Source organism: Galleria mellonella, unplaced genomic scaffold (genome assembly GCF_026898425.1).
Source record: "Galleria mellonella isolate WM207_F2 unplaced genomic scaffold, CSIRO_AGI_GalMel_v1 utg143, whole genome shotgun sequence".
Taxonomy (NCBI): Eukaryota; Metazoa; Arthropoda; class Insecta; order Lepidoptera; family Pyralidae; genus Galleria; species Galleria mellonella.
The window spans coordinates 433525-453997 of record NW_026441997.1 but is presented as its reverse complement, the minus strand read 5'-3'; the positions used below and the strand labels follow the sequence as shown (position 1 = coordinate 453997).

At 30.3% G+C, this 20473-nt stretch overlaps 1 protein-coding gene across 3 annotated transcripts; it reads right to left on the bottom strand.

The window, feature by feature from the left end:
• Positions 1-776: 776 nt before the first annotated feature.
• On the bottom strand, positions 777-20081 carry LOC113516798 (serotriflin). 3 transcript variants are annotated; one of them, XM_031907933.2, is made up of 7 exons: positions 20012-20081; positions 19311-19516; positions 10352-10443; positions 10013-10146; positions 6239-6384; positions 4227-4421; positions 777-1763 (listed from the first exon to the last, which is right to left on the bottom strand). In XM_031907933.2, the coding sequence occupies exons 2-7, from the start codon at positions 19322-19324 to the stop codon at positions 1535-1537; spliced, it is 810 nt and encodes a 269-aa protein (XP_031763793.2). In that variant the 5' UTR covers positions 19325-19516; positions 20012-20081; the 3' UTR covers positions 777-1534. The 3 variants fall into 3 exon arrangements, with proteins under 3 accessions (XP_031763793.2, XP_031763794.2, XP_031763795.2); XM_031907934.2 differs by lacking the exons at positions 19311-19516; positions 20012-20081 and adding an exon at positions 12234-12476; XM_031907935.2 differs by lacking the exons at positions 19311-19516; positions 20012-20081 and adding an exon at positions 12268-12476.
• Positions 20082-20473: the final 392 nt, after the last annotated feature.

Genomic DNA, 20473 nt, shown 5'->3' with positions numbered 1-20473 from the left:
TGCAATAGCTCCAGCGAATCATCAATCAAATCCTATTGAAAATTACTATTAATAGTATTAATGTAATGTCACTGTACTGTTTATATGCAATACAATTACGTAAGATAGATAAGTGGGGCAAAGGCGAAGCAGTCAAGAGGTGGTGTCACGCGCCGACAAGCACCCCACCTGCTGACTCACCTGTTGTGCCCGAGTGCGTGACCCATGCCGGGTGAGCTTCACTGCAGACTGTTACTGTTACCTAGTATAGTATTATATTATCTGTGCTGTAACGTACAAGATACACTATATTCAATTTACATTGTAATAAGATATGAACATATATGCTATATAGTAAGAGAGCCCTTATAATCTAATATATAAAATTCTCGTGTCACGGTGTTTGTTACCAAACTCCTCTGAAACGGCTTTACCGATTTTTATGAAATTTTGTGTGCATATTGGGTAGGTCTGAGAATCGGCCAATATCTATTTTTTATACCCCTCAATGATAAGGGTGACCCTCCCCAAAATTTTTTTTTTATTTTATTAACAAATTTTTCCGTTTTTATTTTATTATGATTTAGCGTTGAAAAATACACACAACTTAAAATTTTCATCGTTTTACGATCAACCCCTGTCTTTTAATCGCGATTTTTATATTTCGCAATAAGTGGTAAAACAACGTTTACGGGGTCAGCTAGTATATTAATAATATTTCTCTTTTAATAATTAACTTAGGTACATTGAAGAGGATATATATGGATAGGATAGATCAAGTAATAAAAATAGAAATATCAATTTTCAATATTTTCTTCTATTGTTTGCATATATAGTTATGTACGAGTATAACATCAATTATAATATTTTTGTGAAATAATTGTTTGTTTGTACGGGATTATAACCCAATCATTACGATTAACGCAGACGTAGACTACTTCTCCTATGGAAGGCATCCGCGCCCTGTGCAATGGGATGTTGAATGAGCTGATATACTTAGAGTGTAGTGTAATGGAGTGTATATGTGTCATGAATGTGCGTGCGCGCATGCGTGCGTGCATATGTATATGTGATTGAACAAATGTGTTTGTCATCCTGAACGTATTTGGTCTATTTAACATAATAAAATTGTATAGAGGAGATCAGTAGTGATTGATGTGATACGTTTAATTTGGTACGTGAAGCGAGTCGAATTTATATTAAAACTACAAATACAGCCCATAATAAAAAAAAAAATTACAAGATGCTTGTTATTACACGCACTGTAACTTTGGTAACATGTGATGTAAATTTATATTGTTTTATAGGCTAATAATTTTATTATATTTTATCGCTTTAAACATATTATATATTTATATACATACTTAAGGTTAAAAATAATGTATCTTTTATATAAATACTATTGTATCTTAATTTGTACACTAACTTTAAATATGAAAGTATATACAAAATTGTTTTTTATTGTGGATAAAGCTATCATATTTTATACAGTATAGTTTAATACAAATAATTGACATACAAATCTAAAAAAGATATACAGACAAAAACTTAGATGCTACCAAGGATAATTTTTATACAATCTGGTACTGCCGCAGGTACAGGTCGCATTGCAAACACCTTGTCCGCAGATATCTGTCAATTCCACTAGTTGATCGCAGTTTGAATAGTAGTCCTTCAGAGGACACGAGTTAGTACACAGTTCGCCTGAGATGCAATCATTTGGACAATCGCCACACGGCGAACCCACTTTATATGGGTACTGAGTTATGGTGTCGAAGTTGCCCCTGGAAAATTAATACCATGCAGATTATTTTATTATATTCCATGTGACGATGGAATAAAAATGGGTACTAAGATTACAATAGTGCAAAGCAAGGATATCTCAAAATAAAATTGGTGAGCTTGATAAAGTTGGACATTTATGCGTTATACATATGTTGAAAATGGCTAGAAAGATAGGCAAAGTTCGTGATCGAATAGACAGAGATGTATTTATTAAAGTGTACCCAGATGGAAATAATTTTAATGAATTCTTTAAGTTGTAGTTTGACTAGACGAAACCGTTTAAAAAAAAAGAGGGGCCTTTTTTCAACAGTGTGACATCATATAGTAGATATGTATTTTATTTAAGTATTACAATGACCTCAAAATGTAAATCCTTGCTATCATAATTATTTCAGCCGTTAGATATCCACTGTTGAATATAGACCTCCTCCATAAGGGGGTTTTGCCAGTAATTGCCACATTTGACAAACGGGTTTGCAACCGCAGTTAGGCTTTTGGTGCTGTTTTAAGAGAGGCCCTGCTATCATGCTAACAAATCTTGATCCATAAATTACTGTAGTCTCTTACGATACCCACGGGAGAGGAAGGGATAGCTCGTGTGGTCCAGGCATAGAACGGGCCACGCAAATATTTACTATAGATGTTCCAAATAATTTATAACTGATATTGAATATAATTAAATTATATTGAAGAAAAATTTATTAATTAAAAATTACTATAATATTTATACATAGTAAATTACTGGCACAGTATAAAAAAAATTGATACTAGGATCCCATATATAAGATGTTAATCTTGCATTATTATATACATTAATTTTTTTTTGAGAATGACTTAACATGTCAATCTGGTGCTATCTTATCATTTTTTCTATTTGACACGACTGCTTGAGCGTCAAATTCAGGCAATATCAAGGGAAAACTAATGCCGTTATAAAAATCTTACGACAACTATATCGTTAAACAATCTGAATGCAAATTAATGTAATTTCTTTCTTCGTTCTTTCTTATTAATAGAACTAGATTTTTAGTCCGTTTTGTTCTGCTAGTAAAACTAAATCGTAGAACTATACGGATACAATCTGAATGAATCGAAAAGAATATAGAAATAATAGATTTTCCTTTAAAACAAAAGATATATCTATTATACCTACTTATTTAGGTAAAATTCGGTAAAGACTTAAAAATTGAATAAACTTTTTTCTATAAGTTTAACGGTCCACTTTTAACCAACTTTATAAAGAAGAAAATTCTCGGTTTATCTTTGGACCAATGCAATATTGGCATCTATTGTGAACCAGTTATAATATTCTTTTTTAATTCACCTAATTTCTAATTTAAATATAACAAAAAAAAAACAAGAACCTATAGTTTTACACATCATATAATAGATATGACGTGCAAAACTATAGATTTTATTAATATGATTAATACTTCAGCATTAGCTTATCATCATTTTCTTCATCCTGACTTTATGCCATGTCATTTGACTACCATATCTGAATTACTCACGATAAGTAATAATTTTTCTTAGTTAGCACAATGCCTGTGTAATAAATATGCACTATGCGTTTTATATTTTATATAATGAAGTATCCATTGACATGTCATCATCAAAAAATCTGACTATTTATGTGACATTTAATGCCTTGATGACACGTAGGTATTTAACCTAAAAAATAAGCTGACTAAACAGCAAAAATTATAGGTGTAGAGATTTGATACTTTTTACGATATACAAATATGACGTAGTGCACATGTCTATATTAATGTTATACAAATATCAAAGCATTGATAACTTTATATTTCTATCGTCACTGTCACAAAACGGCGAGGATGCAAATCACTAGTGCACCGTAACTATTTCATTAGGGATTAATAATTTTCAGAGGAGGTCAATCTGACAAGCTAAACTTGATATTTTGGCCATATATAGGTATAGCACAAGGTTTGTTATGTTTCATATACAACATAGAACCTTAAGAAAAATCTTTTGGAAATGTTCCCGAAAGAAGGTAACATCTGTGAATGTGAATGTGAATGTGAAAAGGACTCCATTTTCCGCGCTTAGCCTCTCATTTGGGCCATTGTGCGTATGAGTCGTGGCTAGTGCAGCCAACCTAGCTCCGTCCAGAAGCGCAGAAGCTTCCTGGGTGCTTCACAGGCCTCACGGAGCGACCTCACCGTTCCGAGGATTTCTAAACGTTGATGGGCCACAGCCTCACATTCCAGGATTACGTGAGCAGCCGTTTCTTCGGCGTCGAAACAGCCTCGACATCTATACACAATAGGAGCCACTGTCTGTGGCTCCTATTGTGTATAGATGTTTGTTTAATGGACAATGACCCGTTATTGTCCCTATCATTGTTTTGAGGTTTTTTCTGTCTAGATGTAAAGGTAACATCTGTTTAATAGAATTTTCTTCAAGATATGGAAGAATAAGTAGTTTAAATAATAACTTACGCAGGACAATAATGACACACGTAATTGTAAAAATGCCCCCAAGGCCCACCAGGACAATGAGCTAACCCACATCCAAGTTTGTGACTTGTGGCCCACACCATCTGCGTGTAATGGCCAACTGCTTTCAAATTATGGACTGGAGCACCGTACGTAAAATTCTTGTACTCGAGAAACCAAGTTTTAAGCGCGAAGAACCTGAAACATAAAATATGAATATGTACAACATTTATAACAATCGTTTTGCCTTAAACCCGTTCAAAGGACAGTGGACAAATGGTTGTCTCTCAATGTTATCGACTGCAATTCTTAATTTTATTGAAGTGGTACAATTTTGCTTTAGAAGGGCTGTACCCCATAAATGCCAGTTATCGTCATCCAAATTTTTATTGTGGTAAAATGTGATTATATTCACAGGAGGTACGACCTCCTAATCAGAGAAATTAATTTGAACGATATTTTTACAAGTAACATTTTATTAAAATATAACGTTATTACTATATTAGTAACACATATTGTGATTTTCACAAGATACTTTCGTTTATGGAAAATCAATGATGTACGTCGATATAAATAATTACAATATAATTATTATGAAAAGAACCATTTCGTACAATTATAAATAATACATGTATGGTTATAATACATAATATTTTTTTGCAATTTAGTCCCGACATAGAATAGGCCACCTCTTCTTTTTCCATGGTTTTCGCTAGAGTCGACTAAGGGATGGCGAGGGAGGGGCAGCAGCATTCCTTTGCAGCATCATTTCCATTCCCAGCAGCATTTGCTTTCAAGCGTGGCAATTCTTGGCAAAACTCCCCTTAGGGGGATATGTATATTTTAAAAATTACATGGCGTTTTCTATTTGCAAAAGAAATCATATTATTGATAATTGTCGAAATTTCATAACGAGTTATTAAATATTATTTACGGAAATATATGTTTATATGTATCTAAGCAAGTTCAGTAGATAATTATATCAAGATAAATAATAATATGATAATTAGGAGTTCTAAAGTATACTAGAGGCATAATAACTTTAATGCATAGGAACGGAACGCGTAAGGAATATACAGAATATACTGTGATGCTCCTAGTGTAGTGTAGTGGTAATTGTTATCTTTCATGAGGTGGGCTTTACCTTGTCATTTTAGATTATATAAAAAATAAGTCTGTATACAATTATTATTGTATTACTTACCCATTATATGCCTTAAGCAATTCATTACATTGTTATACTCGTACGTGTAAAGTTATACAGATTAATTTTCATATCAAAATGGACAATTTAATGCCTCCAATTATCCTCCGGAAGAATAAATGCTCATAGCTCGATTACGAGCATTAAGGGCAGTGTATTCACTATTATTTATTAACTGTGAAATCGATTATCTGTTCACGAATTTACTATTATCTACAAGGAGTGAGAAATAAAAAAAAATCGTGACGAACACAACTGCTAGTCGCGGAAATAAATACAGACAACAATATACTTTATTGCACCTAATAAAAAATTAAATTAAACAAGACTGATAATTTATCATCTCATTCATGGGAATTTTTGTAATAATTAGAATATTAAGAAACCTTGACTTGTAACGTCACACATTAGTTTATTATGCAGCTTATCGCTTTCGCATGAAATGCAGTTCATAACCGTTAATAAGTATAACATGTAATACCAAGAAACCGAAATATTAACTATTATAAATTATGCAATTCAAATACATTTATATTTTGAATAAATAATAGAAAGCGGTACTAAACGACAGTAAGTCAGTAAATCATGAAAGAACTTATTAATATTTATAAAAATAATATTAGGAGGTAAGTTACTTACACAATGAATTTTATTGTATTGCATTTTTTGTCAACAATAATTTAGGGTAGTAAATGTTGACAAGCATTGAAAATTATATATAATAATTATTATCATTACATAATTATTATATATCCGTACCTTTTGCTTATTAGAATCCCTAAAATAGAAAATGTACCATAAGGTTGATTACCATGGAGTCTTCTGTGCAGCAACGAAAAGATTTTGTCCACAAGCACCTAGATTGCGCACGGTGTTTTCCCTCGGGTCATTGTGTTGCAGGAACACGCATTGCTCTGCATAACGCTGGGCTTGTCGCGCTGCCCCTTCATGCCAAGACTGAAATAAGTCATAAAAAAATAAAAGTCGATTATTTGATAAATACATAATTGTAAAAACTGACTTTAAAAAAGATGACGTCATCAATTTGAGTGTTTATTTTATTCTATATTTTTGTATATATTGTCTATAATTTTGAAATGAACTTCGTTTCGTAAGTAGTACCCAAAACTTGTAACTTTTAGGATTTAATATAATATGATTTATTAGAGTATCATTAAATAAGTTTATATCTTTTATTAAAAAAGGCCCACATCCTGTTTACATCATCTAATAAGAACTCTAAAAATAGATGTGTATCTATTTATAGTTTATCATAGAAATTTCATTCACGTATTGCATTGTATATATTTTGCAACAAATTAAAGTTTTATCTAAAAGCCGCTCATAATTGAAGTAGGTATAATTAAATAAAACAAGAAATAGTTTATATGTAATTAATATTATTACGTTATTACATATATATTATATATATGTACATCAAAAAACGGCAAAAAAGCATAAAATAAATCTAATTAGTAAACATTAACTGTCATAATGTTACCCTTGAAAGTTATATGATGAGAATTCATAATGCAGTAGTGCTTTTCGCTTGAAATAACAAGGCCAATATATGTTGGTGGCCATCATTAAGTACTTAGTTTACATTATTTATATATACTGTTTTTTTTTTATTTATTATAAATATTTTTTATATTTGAAATAAATAGTATCAGTATTAACAATTTTTTATCTCCTAATCTTAACTAACTTTTGTGTCGGTGCTATAAAATAGCTTTTCTTCATATAATTATAGTTTCATGTTGATATACCTAGATAAGTGTTTCATTTTTTATTTAACATGCGATTGATGAGGGATTGATTTATTATTAAAATACAGTCGAGTTCTGTTTAAAATTTAAATAGGTATAACTAAACCTGATTATTGTTTAGCCTAAACAGAAGTATATATCAGATAATGAATACTCTGTTTTGTTTTTATGTACATTTCTGGCCATGATTTCATATACTATGTTATAAAATTTTCTTATATTTACAATAAAACGTTTTATTAATTTTATTACCAAATAAAACTCCCATTAAAAATATGTTTTTTTGACTCTTTAGTTGTCAGCAAAAATTGTTAGCAAAAAATTATTAGTTGCACAAATGTGTGAACACGGATATTATTTTGATGAAACAGGACTATTCTTCTAAACATTCCTGGACGTTTTATTTTAATTTCTCACTCACGTAAATGACGTAATAAGATACAGTAATAATCGGAGTTTATGGTCTGAGCTTGTTTAATAAACCATAAGCAAGCCCTTCGAGTCCTAGAATACTGAAGCCATTATTCTATTTGTCGACAAAATCAGTTTAGCCTTTCAGTCCGATTTAGTTTACTACCCTTAAGGGTGGTGAACTGCTCTTCTCTACTGTTTTGATTATTGTTTGTTTCCAATGACATTTGTCGGATCTATCTTTAACGAAGTAAGTTCCATGTAACAAAGTAATTCAAAAAGTCATGTGTATCGGCGGCTTCAAATGTCGCGTGAAATTGTCACCCTTGTTCTTTATTACTCAATTGAATGGTTTTGGCTTTTTTTGCGGCTGTTGTCGCAGGACTCACCATGCTGATGTCTTGTGGAAACCTAATTTGTTAATTACAATGTTTTGGATTAATTCATAAATTATTCTTATAATTTCGATCATCTATGTAATTGTCTTTAAGAACTTCCAAATTTATAATATTATTAAATAACACTGAATATAATTAATATTTACAACTATAATTATTAATTTGCTATCACTCATAATTAAATTAAGTATTTTTCCAATATTTTCGTCAGTAGTGGACGTTCACACTGCCTCTACCACGCTTCAATTCAGTTTTAATAAATAAATATAACAGAATCTCCTAATATAATGACCATATCTTCATGGATGATGATTGGTAATAATCTCTTCTTATGGAGGTATATAATGACAGCACACTCAATTTGTTTCGATTACGTCGGGTCGCTTGAAAAATAAATTTATAACTAATTATCGCACATATTTCCAACTTCGCACTGTTAACTAATATGAAAAGCAACTAAATATAGCACGTAGTTTAATTTTAAGGAATAAATGGATCTGTGTCCTGTCGATTTCAATTTCAATTTACACTTGTATTTGTTATTCAATTATACTAAAATCGCTGAATTAACCTATGATTTTATTTCAAAGACGGACTCTATATTGTATAAACACAAGAATATAGAAGATATTTATTAAACTATTAATATTAATATTCATTCAAGCTAAGCCTCAGATCATAGCTAGTAATATATGAAACCCAGGTAAACTACAAACAGATTTCGTCTATACTATAGATATATGTATATAGATAGGTCCAAATTGGTCTTTATCTAGATAAAAATTAATATATATTTGAATAAAATGTGTATCCAATTACCTATATTATTGCTGATTATTTTTAATTATAAATAATGTTATTAGTCAACTTCAGCAAGTAAAAGTTATGCAGTAGTACAATTACCATCATTGTGCATATTCTTTTTAGTTTATCTTATCGTAATAAAAAACGAGAACAATAAAATAATTGTTCTCCACTTTTTGCTTTGCCTTCTAGGTACATTTTTTATTTTACATTATGATTGATTGGTCAAACAACAATTTTTTATAACTTTGATGCAACGACGTTTGAAAATGTAAAATATGGATAAATACATATATATATAAACTCATATATAGTTAGGTATTATATAAAATTTATGTTTTTTAGGATTCCAATTATAGTCGCCCTGCTGTCTGCATAGAGCAAGTAATCATTATATTTTAGCCGTCTCTTCCACACAAATGGACTTGACCTGAATTGAAATTGGTTGGGTTATTTAGACTCACCAGATTCTCGGAGTGATTATATTTTAACACTTAAAATATAATCATTCTGTTATTATGTCATTTATTCTGTTATTGCCGGTAAATATACTTGCCTCAATGTGTGGTTAAGGAATCAGTATGCATATAATATCTGTTATTTACTAGACATCTTCTATCTCTATAATATACATACACTCAAGTCTCAAATGTTGTATCTTTATTTATGTATTATTGGCATAATGGATAATACTATATTGTAATAATCCCCGTCTATTAAGCATCACATAATATTTCAACCGTATATTATGTAACTACTAGGTATATATATGAATTCATAATGTGCCTACTTAGTTCGTTTTAGTCATGACTAACATGATTAAAACGAAAAAACATTTATTTTCTTTCGAGTTATTTTAAAAGTCTACTGATGAAAATCTAACTACTGATCTACTGTCAAAAGTATGCTTTTATTTCAAACTAGCTATTTGCCGCTACTTCGTACGCGTGAATTTCAGACGCAGGAAAACCAATGAAATAAACCACTTCTAGATGAGTTTTAAGAATTTAAGTTAAACCGTCAGGAATACAAGTGCGAAAACCGTGACCAATTTAGTGTAGCTAGTAGTTTTTAAGGGAACAATTAAAAAAATAGACATACAGACCTAATATTAATTATCCTTAAATTGTTCTAGATAGGTAACAACGCTGTCATTATTACTGAATATTGATACTGTATTATAATTTAGAATCAAACTCTTACCATTAAAAGCATATTGGACGCCGAGGGACGAACTTTCGTACGGAAGAAGTTGTGATATAACACTATTTTTCGTCTAACGATTGAACGTCGTGGATTTAAAGCATTATCAGGTATTTTGCTGGGTGGAAATAATTCTGAAAATAATCAATTACAATTATTATTAGTATTATACGAATATTTATTTATTATTTAACTTTATTGCACCATAAACAAAAATATACAATGACAATTGAACAATTCAAGTGAAATACAGTAACATAAATACAGATTAATATTTATGTATATTACATATAAATATTTAGCTTATTATAAACTACGTAATTCCTCAAAATAACTTACGTTTATCATCTAATGTCCTCAAGGAATCTAGCATTAATATGGCACTAAATATAAGAAATCCATAAATCCATAACACACTTCTGGATAACATTCTAGAAATATAAATTATATTAAATTAATATTACATGTAAGAATATAACGTGATATCACTCTTTTACATACCTAGGATGTTGTAAAAGGTGTCTAAGGAATTAAAATATTGTACATCAGTACAAAAAAACGAAAATTCGAGATAAAACCCTATTCCAGACCGTTTAGCCAGCATGATGATAGGAAGCTCTATTGTTCACTTAATAAGGTAACATCCGTTACCAGGTGTAAGACGATGGGATAAAAAAAAAGCCGTAATTGTGGAATCCAATGTTACTATATTAATATCTGGGTACTACGTACAAACAGTTATTGTATTATTTTTTAAATTTATTTATTCATATGCTTTTATACATTTATGTTTATACTCATATTATATATCTACTAGCTGGTCCGGTAAATAATGTTTCGCTCTCTATCGCTATCTACCGGATCCATTATGCGGAATCAAAACTATAGGATATTAGTATACTTTTCAAGTAGGAGCAAACAGTGTACTTTATTATGTCCATGGCACGGTTTTTATAGGTGATGGTTACCACTTTCCATTAGGTGGATCGTCAGCTTGTTTGCTATTTTTAAGTTGCATAAAAGAAAATATAGATTTACAAAATTTCACTAAAATCGATTAAGCGGTTTCGAAGATTACCGTGAACTAACATCGCAACACGGGATTTTTATAAACAAAAAGCCGTGTAAGAAGATTTATGTATAACTAAAAAACGGGAAATTAATGAACTTTGTTACCAATTATTGTCACTTATGTAAATTGATAAATTACAGTGTAGTGAAAGCGTGAGTTGGAGTGTGAAGAAGTTTAACAGTTTAATAATATTATTATGATTGACTGGAATATAGTAAGGTCATTTCTTTTAGTGGGAACAATAAAAATAATCAACAATCATACACTGAGTTTGCGTCAAAAAATATTTAAAAAAACGCAAAATCGGCAATTAAAAAATAAATTAAATATAGAGCGCATTCAGCCAAATTATGTACTCATTCATAAACAATCATCGATGCTTGTAGTTACAAATGTTGAATTTTCTTATAAGTAAGTCATGAGTGACTCTTTCTTATTAGTATCTCAAATTATAGTTATATATTGATAGTTCAGTATTATGTTTGTAGCAATAGAAACATTATGTCTACAAGATAAAAATCTAAAAAAAGAGATATATTTACGTTAATTATTTGACTCTAATTGAAATACAGTATAAAAGGAATTATTGACTTCATACAGTAAATGCTTTTTCATTTAAATTCGGGAGACTTCTAAGTGTAATTATTGAATGAGATTCTGAATTTTAGGTTTTTTGTTACACATCCAATTAAAATTTTTTTAATACAGTAAATTGTAAACTGATATATAGTTTAAATGTATTCTCTTGTGATATCTGGATACCATTTATATAATGTAAAATTAGATGCCTAAATGTATCTTATTTTCTGTAATAATCTTTAAGATTCAAATATTGAATATTTTTACATAATAGATTATACTTAATTTACAAAATACATTGTTTATTATTTTTATAATGTTCTACTTAATATAAACCTAATATAAAAAAAAAATATTTTATTTAATATAGAGAATTGTAGGTAATTTCTTATGTGCAAATATGTATATATAGTGAAATAAATCAATAATATTCATTTAAAAATCAGGCAGTATATACCATATACTAGATTTTTATGATAACAACTGTAAATTTTAAAACAGGTAGATAAATAAGAACAGGATTTTCTAACATAAAACAAAGAAAATAAAAAAATAATTGGATCTACTTACATTTTTAATTGTGAAGACGAATTATTTTAATTACCTGTATTCTAAGTATTTTTACAGATGCGCTCACTAATTACAGACTTCCAAAATTTTGTGTACTCTGTTGAGCAATAGTATCATTTTTAAATAATATAAAATTAGAACCTTATGTATTTACTTTGTTTCATTTGAATGCATGGATCTCACAACCGTATCACACGAATGAGTGTTTTGAAATACACCAGCGAATGAATCTGGCCACGCAGCGGCATCACCGCGAAATGATCCTTGATACAGAATCATTACTTAACATAAACAAAAAATGGGAATGCCATATATGAATTTAATATATCTAATGATGGTTCCGTAGGCAATACAAATGCATTATTTTATAGTAAGAAAGTCAGGGAAAAGGAATGGTTTTGCCAGTATGTAGAAATTAGCCAAAGCAATTAATATTATGTTTAAGAAACAGAACTTTTGATGTATCATATCAATAAATGGCAATATAACATTTAAATTACTCGTAAAGTAATTAAAATTTTGCTTTCAAGTTTTTATCCACATTCTTCATCATAGATAAGTATAGAGTTATATGACTAGATTTTACCTATATACCATAGATGGTGGACCAAGAGACGCATTTCCAAAGAGGGTTGATGTCAGGCAAGTGGCCGGTCGTAAAACTAAAAATCAAAACCTTTGAGTAATATGGTTAAACACATATTATGCCAACTCGAAATAAATGAGAAATGCCAACTCAAAATAAGGGCAAGATGAAATACCTATATAAGTATTATACCTACCAAACTAGAAGAATTCTGACGAAAAAATTACTAATTTGTCGCACGAATGTCGTCGCAAGCACAGCTAGTTGAAGATAAGAATCAATTGTATTGTAATCTATTGTCTGGGCTATTAGGTTAGTTGTAAATAAATTTGATACTATTTATAGAGAGACTGGCCCAGGTTTTCCACCCAGAAAAAGAAAGCTAGTAAAATTCGGTATAATTCCTATTATCACAATACTATTTATTATATTGTATAAGAAAGTATTTTATACTGCAAATGTTTTTACATATATATGTTATGTACTCGTAACTAGAATAATGCTGAAATGATATTTGCAAACAAATCAAATGGAGTTTTATAGCCTTATGTTATCTTACTAATATAATAAAATTGTAAATAGTTGATGTCTATATATGGGAGATATTGAAAAAAAATTTAGAGTCTTAATTAATTTTGTTTGGAAATCCGTCTTTCTCTATGTATGTTTGTTTCGATATCACTCACTACAAAATTACTAAACCAAAATGGTATTAGGTTTTGACAGTTGTGTTCCTGAAGCTCTAACCTAAAATCTGATGTATGTTTTTATCTATATCATAGATTTTTACTTTACTGCTGAAATACACGCGTAGAAAATAGGAAGCAAAAAGTTAGCGCTAACGTTAGGGAGTAATATAAAAAACTTTATAAATAAAAGTTAGGAAAGACATTTATTATATTAGTAAGATAAAATATAAATATATAATTATACCTACGTTTACGTAACCCTATTTACTGACAGATATTATTATTTTGACACTGTAATTGCGAAGACCTTTTCTTTGTTATAAGTCATTACAATTCAACGACTCGTCGTCAGTAGATACCTATAGGACATAATTATACGAGGCAATATAATTAAAAGTATAATAGGAACCTAATTATTGTAACTATTCATTCTATTTTATTCGTATAAACAAACTTAGCCAAACGGTCTATTATTTTCATCACATATTAAATAATTATAATATAAGGATAGATAAAATAAGGATAAATTTAAAAAAAATCTTAGGCTAATTTATTTAATTGTTACTAGGTAGGCAACTAGGTAGGTACATAAGCAGTATATATTTATATTTTATTAATTTCGCTTAAGTATTTCCAAATTTTATAGTACATTTCGGTACCTAGTACTTATTATTAAAATATTGTAAATTATATATATATATTCAAACATAATTTTATAGGCCTAGAACTGTAATTGTTAAACAATTACCTAAAATTAGTCATGGCCTATATCAATCTACATAAATTGCTATTCTCACGCTTCAAGTCATTCAATTAAAACCGGCATTGATATGGTGTATATTCTTAACAAATTGACGCCTTGACGCCAGCCTGGGTTATATTACTAGGGTTGTTTTCATATCGACAGATATAATAATAAACATCGATAATAATTAACAATTTCAATAACCCAATGAATGTTATTTTTAAGCAAATTCTAAAAGGTAGAAAAAAGTACCTACTCGCGACGTATTCAATTCATCTTTACCTAGTTGCTTGATATGATTTAATTCCTTATTAGTTCTGTACACATATTTTAAGATTGAAAAAGTTTTTTAATAATAAAGTTGCATTTGTATTCGTATTTCAGTTTAAAAAGTAGAATATGGCAAAGAAATTACAAAGTATATATATATATATATATATATATATATATATATATATATATATATATAGATATATATATATATATATATATATCTGTAACATCTATAATATCTTTCTAAGTCGCATAAAAGAAAAATGATCATTCAACTTTTTTTTTCAATTTCCTTCTCTGCAACGTGATATTCATGAAAAGAATATCGATAAATTGTTGAAAGTAATGTGTCACATTGACTACCCTATTAACTATTCGTAATAACTAAGAATGGCGACGCCTAATATGAAATAGATAGGTACGTATGTCTACAGCTTTCGATTTTAAACAATATTTAAACACGTGTCGCGCTATCTCCTTATACCTACTAATAGTATAATAAGGAAAGATTTGATTTTTTTATATGTTTGTAAATAATAAACTCAAAAACTACACAAATTATTAAAAAAATTTTTTATCTTCTTTCAGAGGAATAACACCTGAGTTCTCAGGAATAGCAACGCTCAACGCTCATGTTTATAGACGTGGTAACCGTCCACTTCATTATAAATAAAGAGTCCTAAGATTTGAAAAAATTGGATATGGCAGAAAATAAAATAAATTAATATTATAAACGCGAAAGTGAGTAAAGATGAATTGATGGATGGATAGATGTTTATTATCCTTCCACGCAAAAAGTACTGAATAAAATTGAATAAAATTTAGTACATCAGTAGGTTATATCAAATATATAAGGTTATATAAAATATTTGACATACTCATTTACACGATCAAAGCCGCGAGCTAGTTACAGAATACAGAAACAACACTAAAGTTTTCAGGAACGGCAACACCTGAGTTGTACCATAGGTATCACAATATATTCTGTAATGTTCATAGTAGGTACTGTTCACAACTTTTTCAATCAACTTTCAATTATGTGGCCTGGTAGATTGTTTGCTATTATAAGTATTTATCATATAAAATATTCAAAAATAAATTACGCATGACTCTTTCTGCTCGTCGATGGGTTATTATGATACCCATTGCGAAAAATTTGGGAGAGTTGATTGTGATGCTAAGTTGTGATGGTAATCTGCATTTTTGGTAACCTAATACTCACTTTATAAGTAAATATAATAAAATCACAAATACTTATCTATCTGGTTGTTAGAACATTATCTACAACAGGGACAGCAGTCGACTCTTGGTCGTACCTTCGCTTCCCCACGTTCTCAATCTGTAAAACTTTAATTCATGCACTTTGAATTGACGAATTCGACTAAAAAATTACGTAGAAGTTTCAATTAGAACTCAAAAGGCAAAAACGTTAAGGCTTTAAATCTATATTGAATCAGAATAAAATAAATAGAGTACTTACTCCGGCACCAAAATTAATGACGATGCTCCACACTGAATTCCCGCCAAATTTGAAAACGCATATTCCAAAAATAGTAATATTAACAGCAGGCATTAAGAGCCTTTGTAGTTATAACAGCACGCGGCTGCCCCGATCTTTTCTGATCTTCGACAGAGGAAGTGTTGCTGTATCTGTTGATAGTTCGATATACGAACATACGGCTGATACCAAGCTTTTAAGTATCTGGAATATGACTGACGGCTCCATATCCACTTTGTGCAAGGCGATCACTCCAAGTCCATATTATAATTTGATAAAGAACACGAAAAAATATGTGAAATGGCGCGAAATCGAAAGAAGTTTTTAAAATAATAAACGTATTCTATATTCAAAATAATTAAAAAGTTGAAATAAAGAAAAGTTTTTATATAACAGTATTTATGGCCAGACTAGTTAATTTATTTATTTAAATTATTACCAGCCACATTTTACGTGACAAATTTAAGTTAAGATAACAAATTATACTGAACACACGCTTCCATAAATCATTGCGAACATATTGTTAATAGATATTGGGAAGTAAGGGACAATTTGAACTATAACAATAAGTTGTAATCATTTTATCATCGTTGTTTATAACGGTACATACTATTTTCCATATAGGTACCGTAGTGTTGCAAATAATATAATACATATTTATATATATAGACACATATAATACTTAGCGATTTTTATGATGTCTTGATGATATGCATTAGATTTTTGTTTTATATAGAGACACTAAATATATATGTATTCAATATTACGATTTATTATTAATAATCAAAACAGGAAATATTTTAGGTCAATTTTGATACTAATTGATACACAGAATAAGTACCAGTGCCTATGTTATTTTAAAAGTCGACGTTGCCGTTATTATGGATGAAACTAGAACCACCAACCAGAAGTATCAATACTACGGTTCTGGGAAGAGGAGGACTGGGGAGATTTACAAATTTAATAGGCATAGATGAGCCATCACTCACTAACTTGATCAGGTTTATACATTTGGTGCCAGCTTTATTAATCTTCTTGGGTAGAAGAATTCAGGATTGATTTAATATATATTTACAAATAGTGTGAGTTTATCGGTCTCGAGTTGAAGCTCCGCTCCGGTCTCGTTATTAATAATAAAGAGCTGTTACTTAATAACCGTATAGTCATGAGTGAAACGGTAAATACACCACACCACAATAAAATAAATAAATATTCATAGTGTTGTAAACTATTTTATTTATTTATTTATATACTTTTGTACATTCACTAATTTTCACTTTATAATTGCTTCTATTCACAAAGCAATATTGTTGAATATCATAAAAGATCTAAATACTTATAGTGTCATCATTATCATATCAACTGTTAACTGTCCACTGCTCATTACAAACTTTTTGGGGGTTTTGCCAATTGTTGCCACGCTTGGCAAACAGGTTAGTGACCGCAGTTTTTTTTATTTGTTTTAATGGATGAAAATGAAATGGTGACCCACCTACGCTATCGGGATACGCAGGCGAAGCACCAGGGAGAGACGATACGTGAAGATGAAACAGATCAGTTGGCCCATAGTGATGAATTCATCAAAAATAAACCATCGTGGTTTATTTTTGGTTTCCAGGGGGAACCGCGTGGAGGTCGACTTGTTAGGATATATTGCTAGTAATGGGTCTATTGAATCTCATTACTAACAATCCCTGACCCTCCTGGTAATCATAGTTACGTTTTGGTTACCTTTTAGAAGGGACGCTGCTGCCAACCCCTCAACGATTAAGTTCCCTTAGTCGCCTTTACGACACCACGGAAAAGGAAGGGATGATCCATTCTATGCCGGGATTACACTGCTAACTTTTTAGTGCAATATATTTTAATTCAATAAATTGGTTCCATAAGATTTTAAAGAAACAAACTTTTTTTTTTTAGAAATGATGCGAGCCAAAGGTCGGTCGTTGGTAATTTTAAACTGTTATAACTTAGTAATTACTTACTCTGCGGTAGTTACTCAAAATGATTAAAAATTAAAGTAAATAGATGATTGTTATTGATATAGACTACTTAATGTAACTAAGCATTAAAATAAGCCATTTTCTTCGACTTCGACCGCATGCATCACGTTATTTTCTGGTTCCGTGAGTATTTCAAATCTTTTCTTATTAAATGCACAGATATAAGCAAAGTATAGTTTATAGTTCTTCTACATAAAACAAATTTAGTTTTTTAATAGGTATAATTAAAAGTTTATAAAATCAAACTCTCTATCTAATTTCAAACTTAAAATTAAGGTTTCATCGGCGGTATTCCAATTTGCTTTGGAAGCGTCAGGATTTATGCCATGAGGTAGAGGCAGTCTTAAGGAATATCGCGAGGAATTAACAGTTACGCTGTTTGTATCTACAGATAAATCTACGTTCTCCTTCTTGTCTCCTGGCATTTTAATTTTCACTATAAGATTTTCACAACTAGCTGACGACGGAGTCTTTGGACCAATCTGTAAAATCAATCCAATATAATGTACATTATTGAGTCAAACAGGAATAAAATATAACAATAACAATAAATACTAGAAATTAATACTTATTATACCTACCTATTACAAGTAGGTACTAGCTACTTATATATTTTTTACCGTTTGACATTTCAAAAACTTCTTTTTTACGTAGATAGATACTTAGATCATCATTAAAACTAGACATGATATGTAATAAAACCGGACAAATTTTGTCTTTAAGACAAATATATTATAATTGATTACTTTTTATAACTTACGATTATAATGTGTTATAATACTACATATATAATACTACATTACACAGTATATATTTTTGCGTTAAATACAATTATTTATTTGTATAAATAATGACAATGCAAAATAATTGCGTCATATCAATTTATCATCATGTTTATTATGTTTGTAGCTTAATATTGTTAATTCTGCATGTACAAATACAAAGTATTAGTTCTTGCGTGTTGGAAGGAACTGGCTTACAAGGCACAGGTTACCCTAATTTGTAAGCTAGGGCAAAAAATATGTAACAGTGCTACCCTGTATTTGTTAATAAAGTTTATTATTATTATTATTAATTATTTAATTTTAAAACTAGGTTAGGAAAAACAATACATTAAAGTATTAAACTTTCAAAATATATATGCAAACTAATTTTTTAAACTCGAACGTACTGGTCGAGAACCGATAAATCTATAATAGAATCTGGGTAAACCACTTTATACCATGTGGGTCGTCAACTTATTTGCCATTCTAAGCATAAGGCTAGCAATAACTCTATATGACCTGCAGAAAGACATCCTCGGCTGTGACTGACTGCTGATAATTCATGGAGTACTCAGGAACCTTACGATCACCGAGGCCTGCTCCCACCTGCCCCAACTCATCAGCTTCCTTTGCTTCTTGTTCCTCAAATTCTTCTATCGTTTTCGGAACCTTCTTATTGTTTTCGGGTGGAGGAACTTTGTCTCTTGATGAAGTTACTTCATAACCTATTGTAAGTAATAAATATTTATTATAGGTAAATCGTCTTGTAGTCCCAGCATAAAATGGGCCATCTTTTACTTTCCCGTGGGTATTGTAAGAGGGACTAAGGGAATTTAATAGTCGAGAGATGGGTAGCACCGATCTTCTTTGAACATGATCAAAGCTTAACTACGGTTACCAACCCACCTGCCAAGCATGGTAGGTATCTATTAGCAAAACCATTCTTATGGGGAGGCCTATGTTCAACACTTAGGTATAACAATGGACAGTTAACGGCTGCCACGGTTAACGGTTATATTTACCTATAATACTATTATAGGTAAATATTTAAAATTATAAACACCACAAGTTAAAATTATAAAGAAATTAAAATCAACGAAATTTCTTATAATCCTATTTACCACACAACAAATAGGCAGTTTGAATGGCATTATATGTATGAACAATAAATCAATGATATCAAATAATTTCGCATCTGAATATGAAGCGTAGAAACGTACCAACTCAGACACCACAGATGAAATAATAGTTCTGTGACCGTCGTTCATGTAGTGAGTGCATAAATGTTACAATGACCTTGTTACTCACCGAGAACTGTCAAGTGCAGTGCAGATCTAATTAAACTGTTTTTTTTTTATTGCATCCGTTTTACGTAGCTAAGTAACTACCTATTATGCGGAGAGGAGACCTGCATTCTGCGCCGTACAGATGACTGCAAAAGCAGGGTAGGTCTTAGCTCCTCTGGAGTTCCGTGCCAAATTTTGCAAAAGACGAAAAAATTAAAAAAAATCAGTGAGAGACCGGGGTTGCCAAGTAAGTCAGTAAGGATTGTTAGTTGATACAAAAATACCAACGTCGAATTTAATAAGATTCTTTTCGAGTCCAGTTACACTCGCCCCCCCCCCCCCCCCCCCCCCCCAATCGTAATAAACGAACTACCTAACAGGTAGGTACATACCAGA

Bases quoted from the DNA above. Each gene is read 5' to 3' on its own strand.
- LOC113516798 (XM_031907933.2), bottom strand. The intron at 4,422-6,238 runs GTAATCAACCTT...TTTATGTTTCAG, and splicing joins GCTGCACAGAAGACTCCATG to GTTCTTCGCGCTTAAAACTT. The intron at 1,764-4,226 runs GTAAGTTATTAT...TTAATTTTCCAG, and splicing joins GTGTGTCATTATTGTCCTGC to GGGCAACTTCGACACCATAA.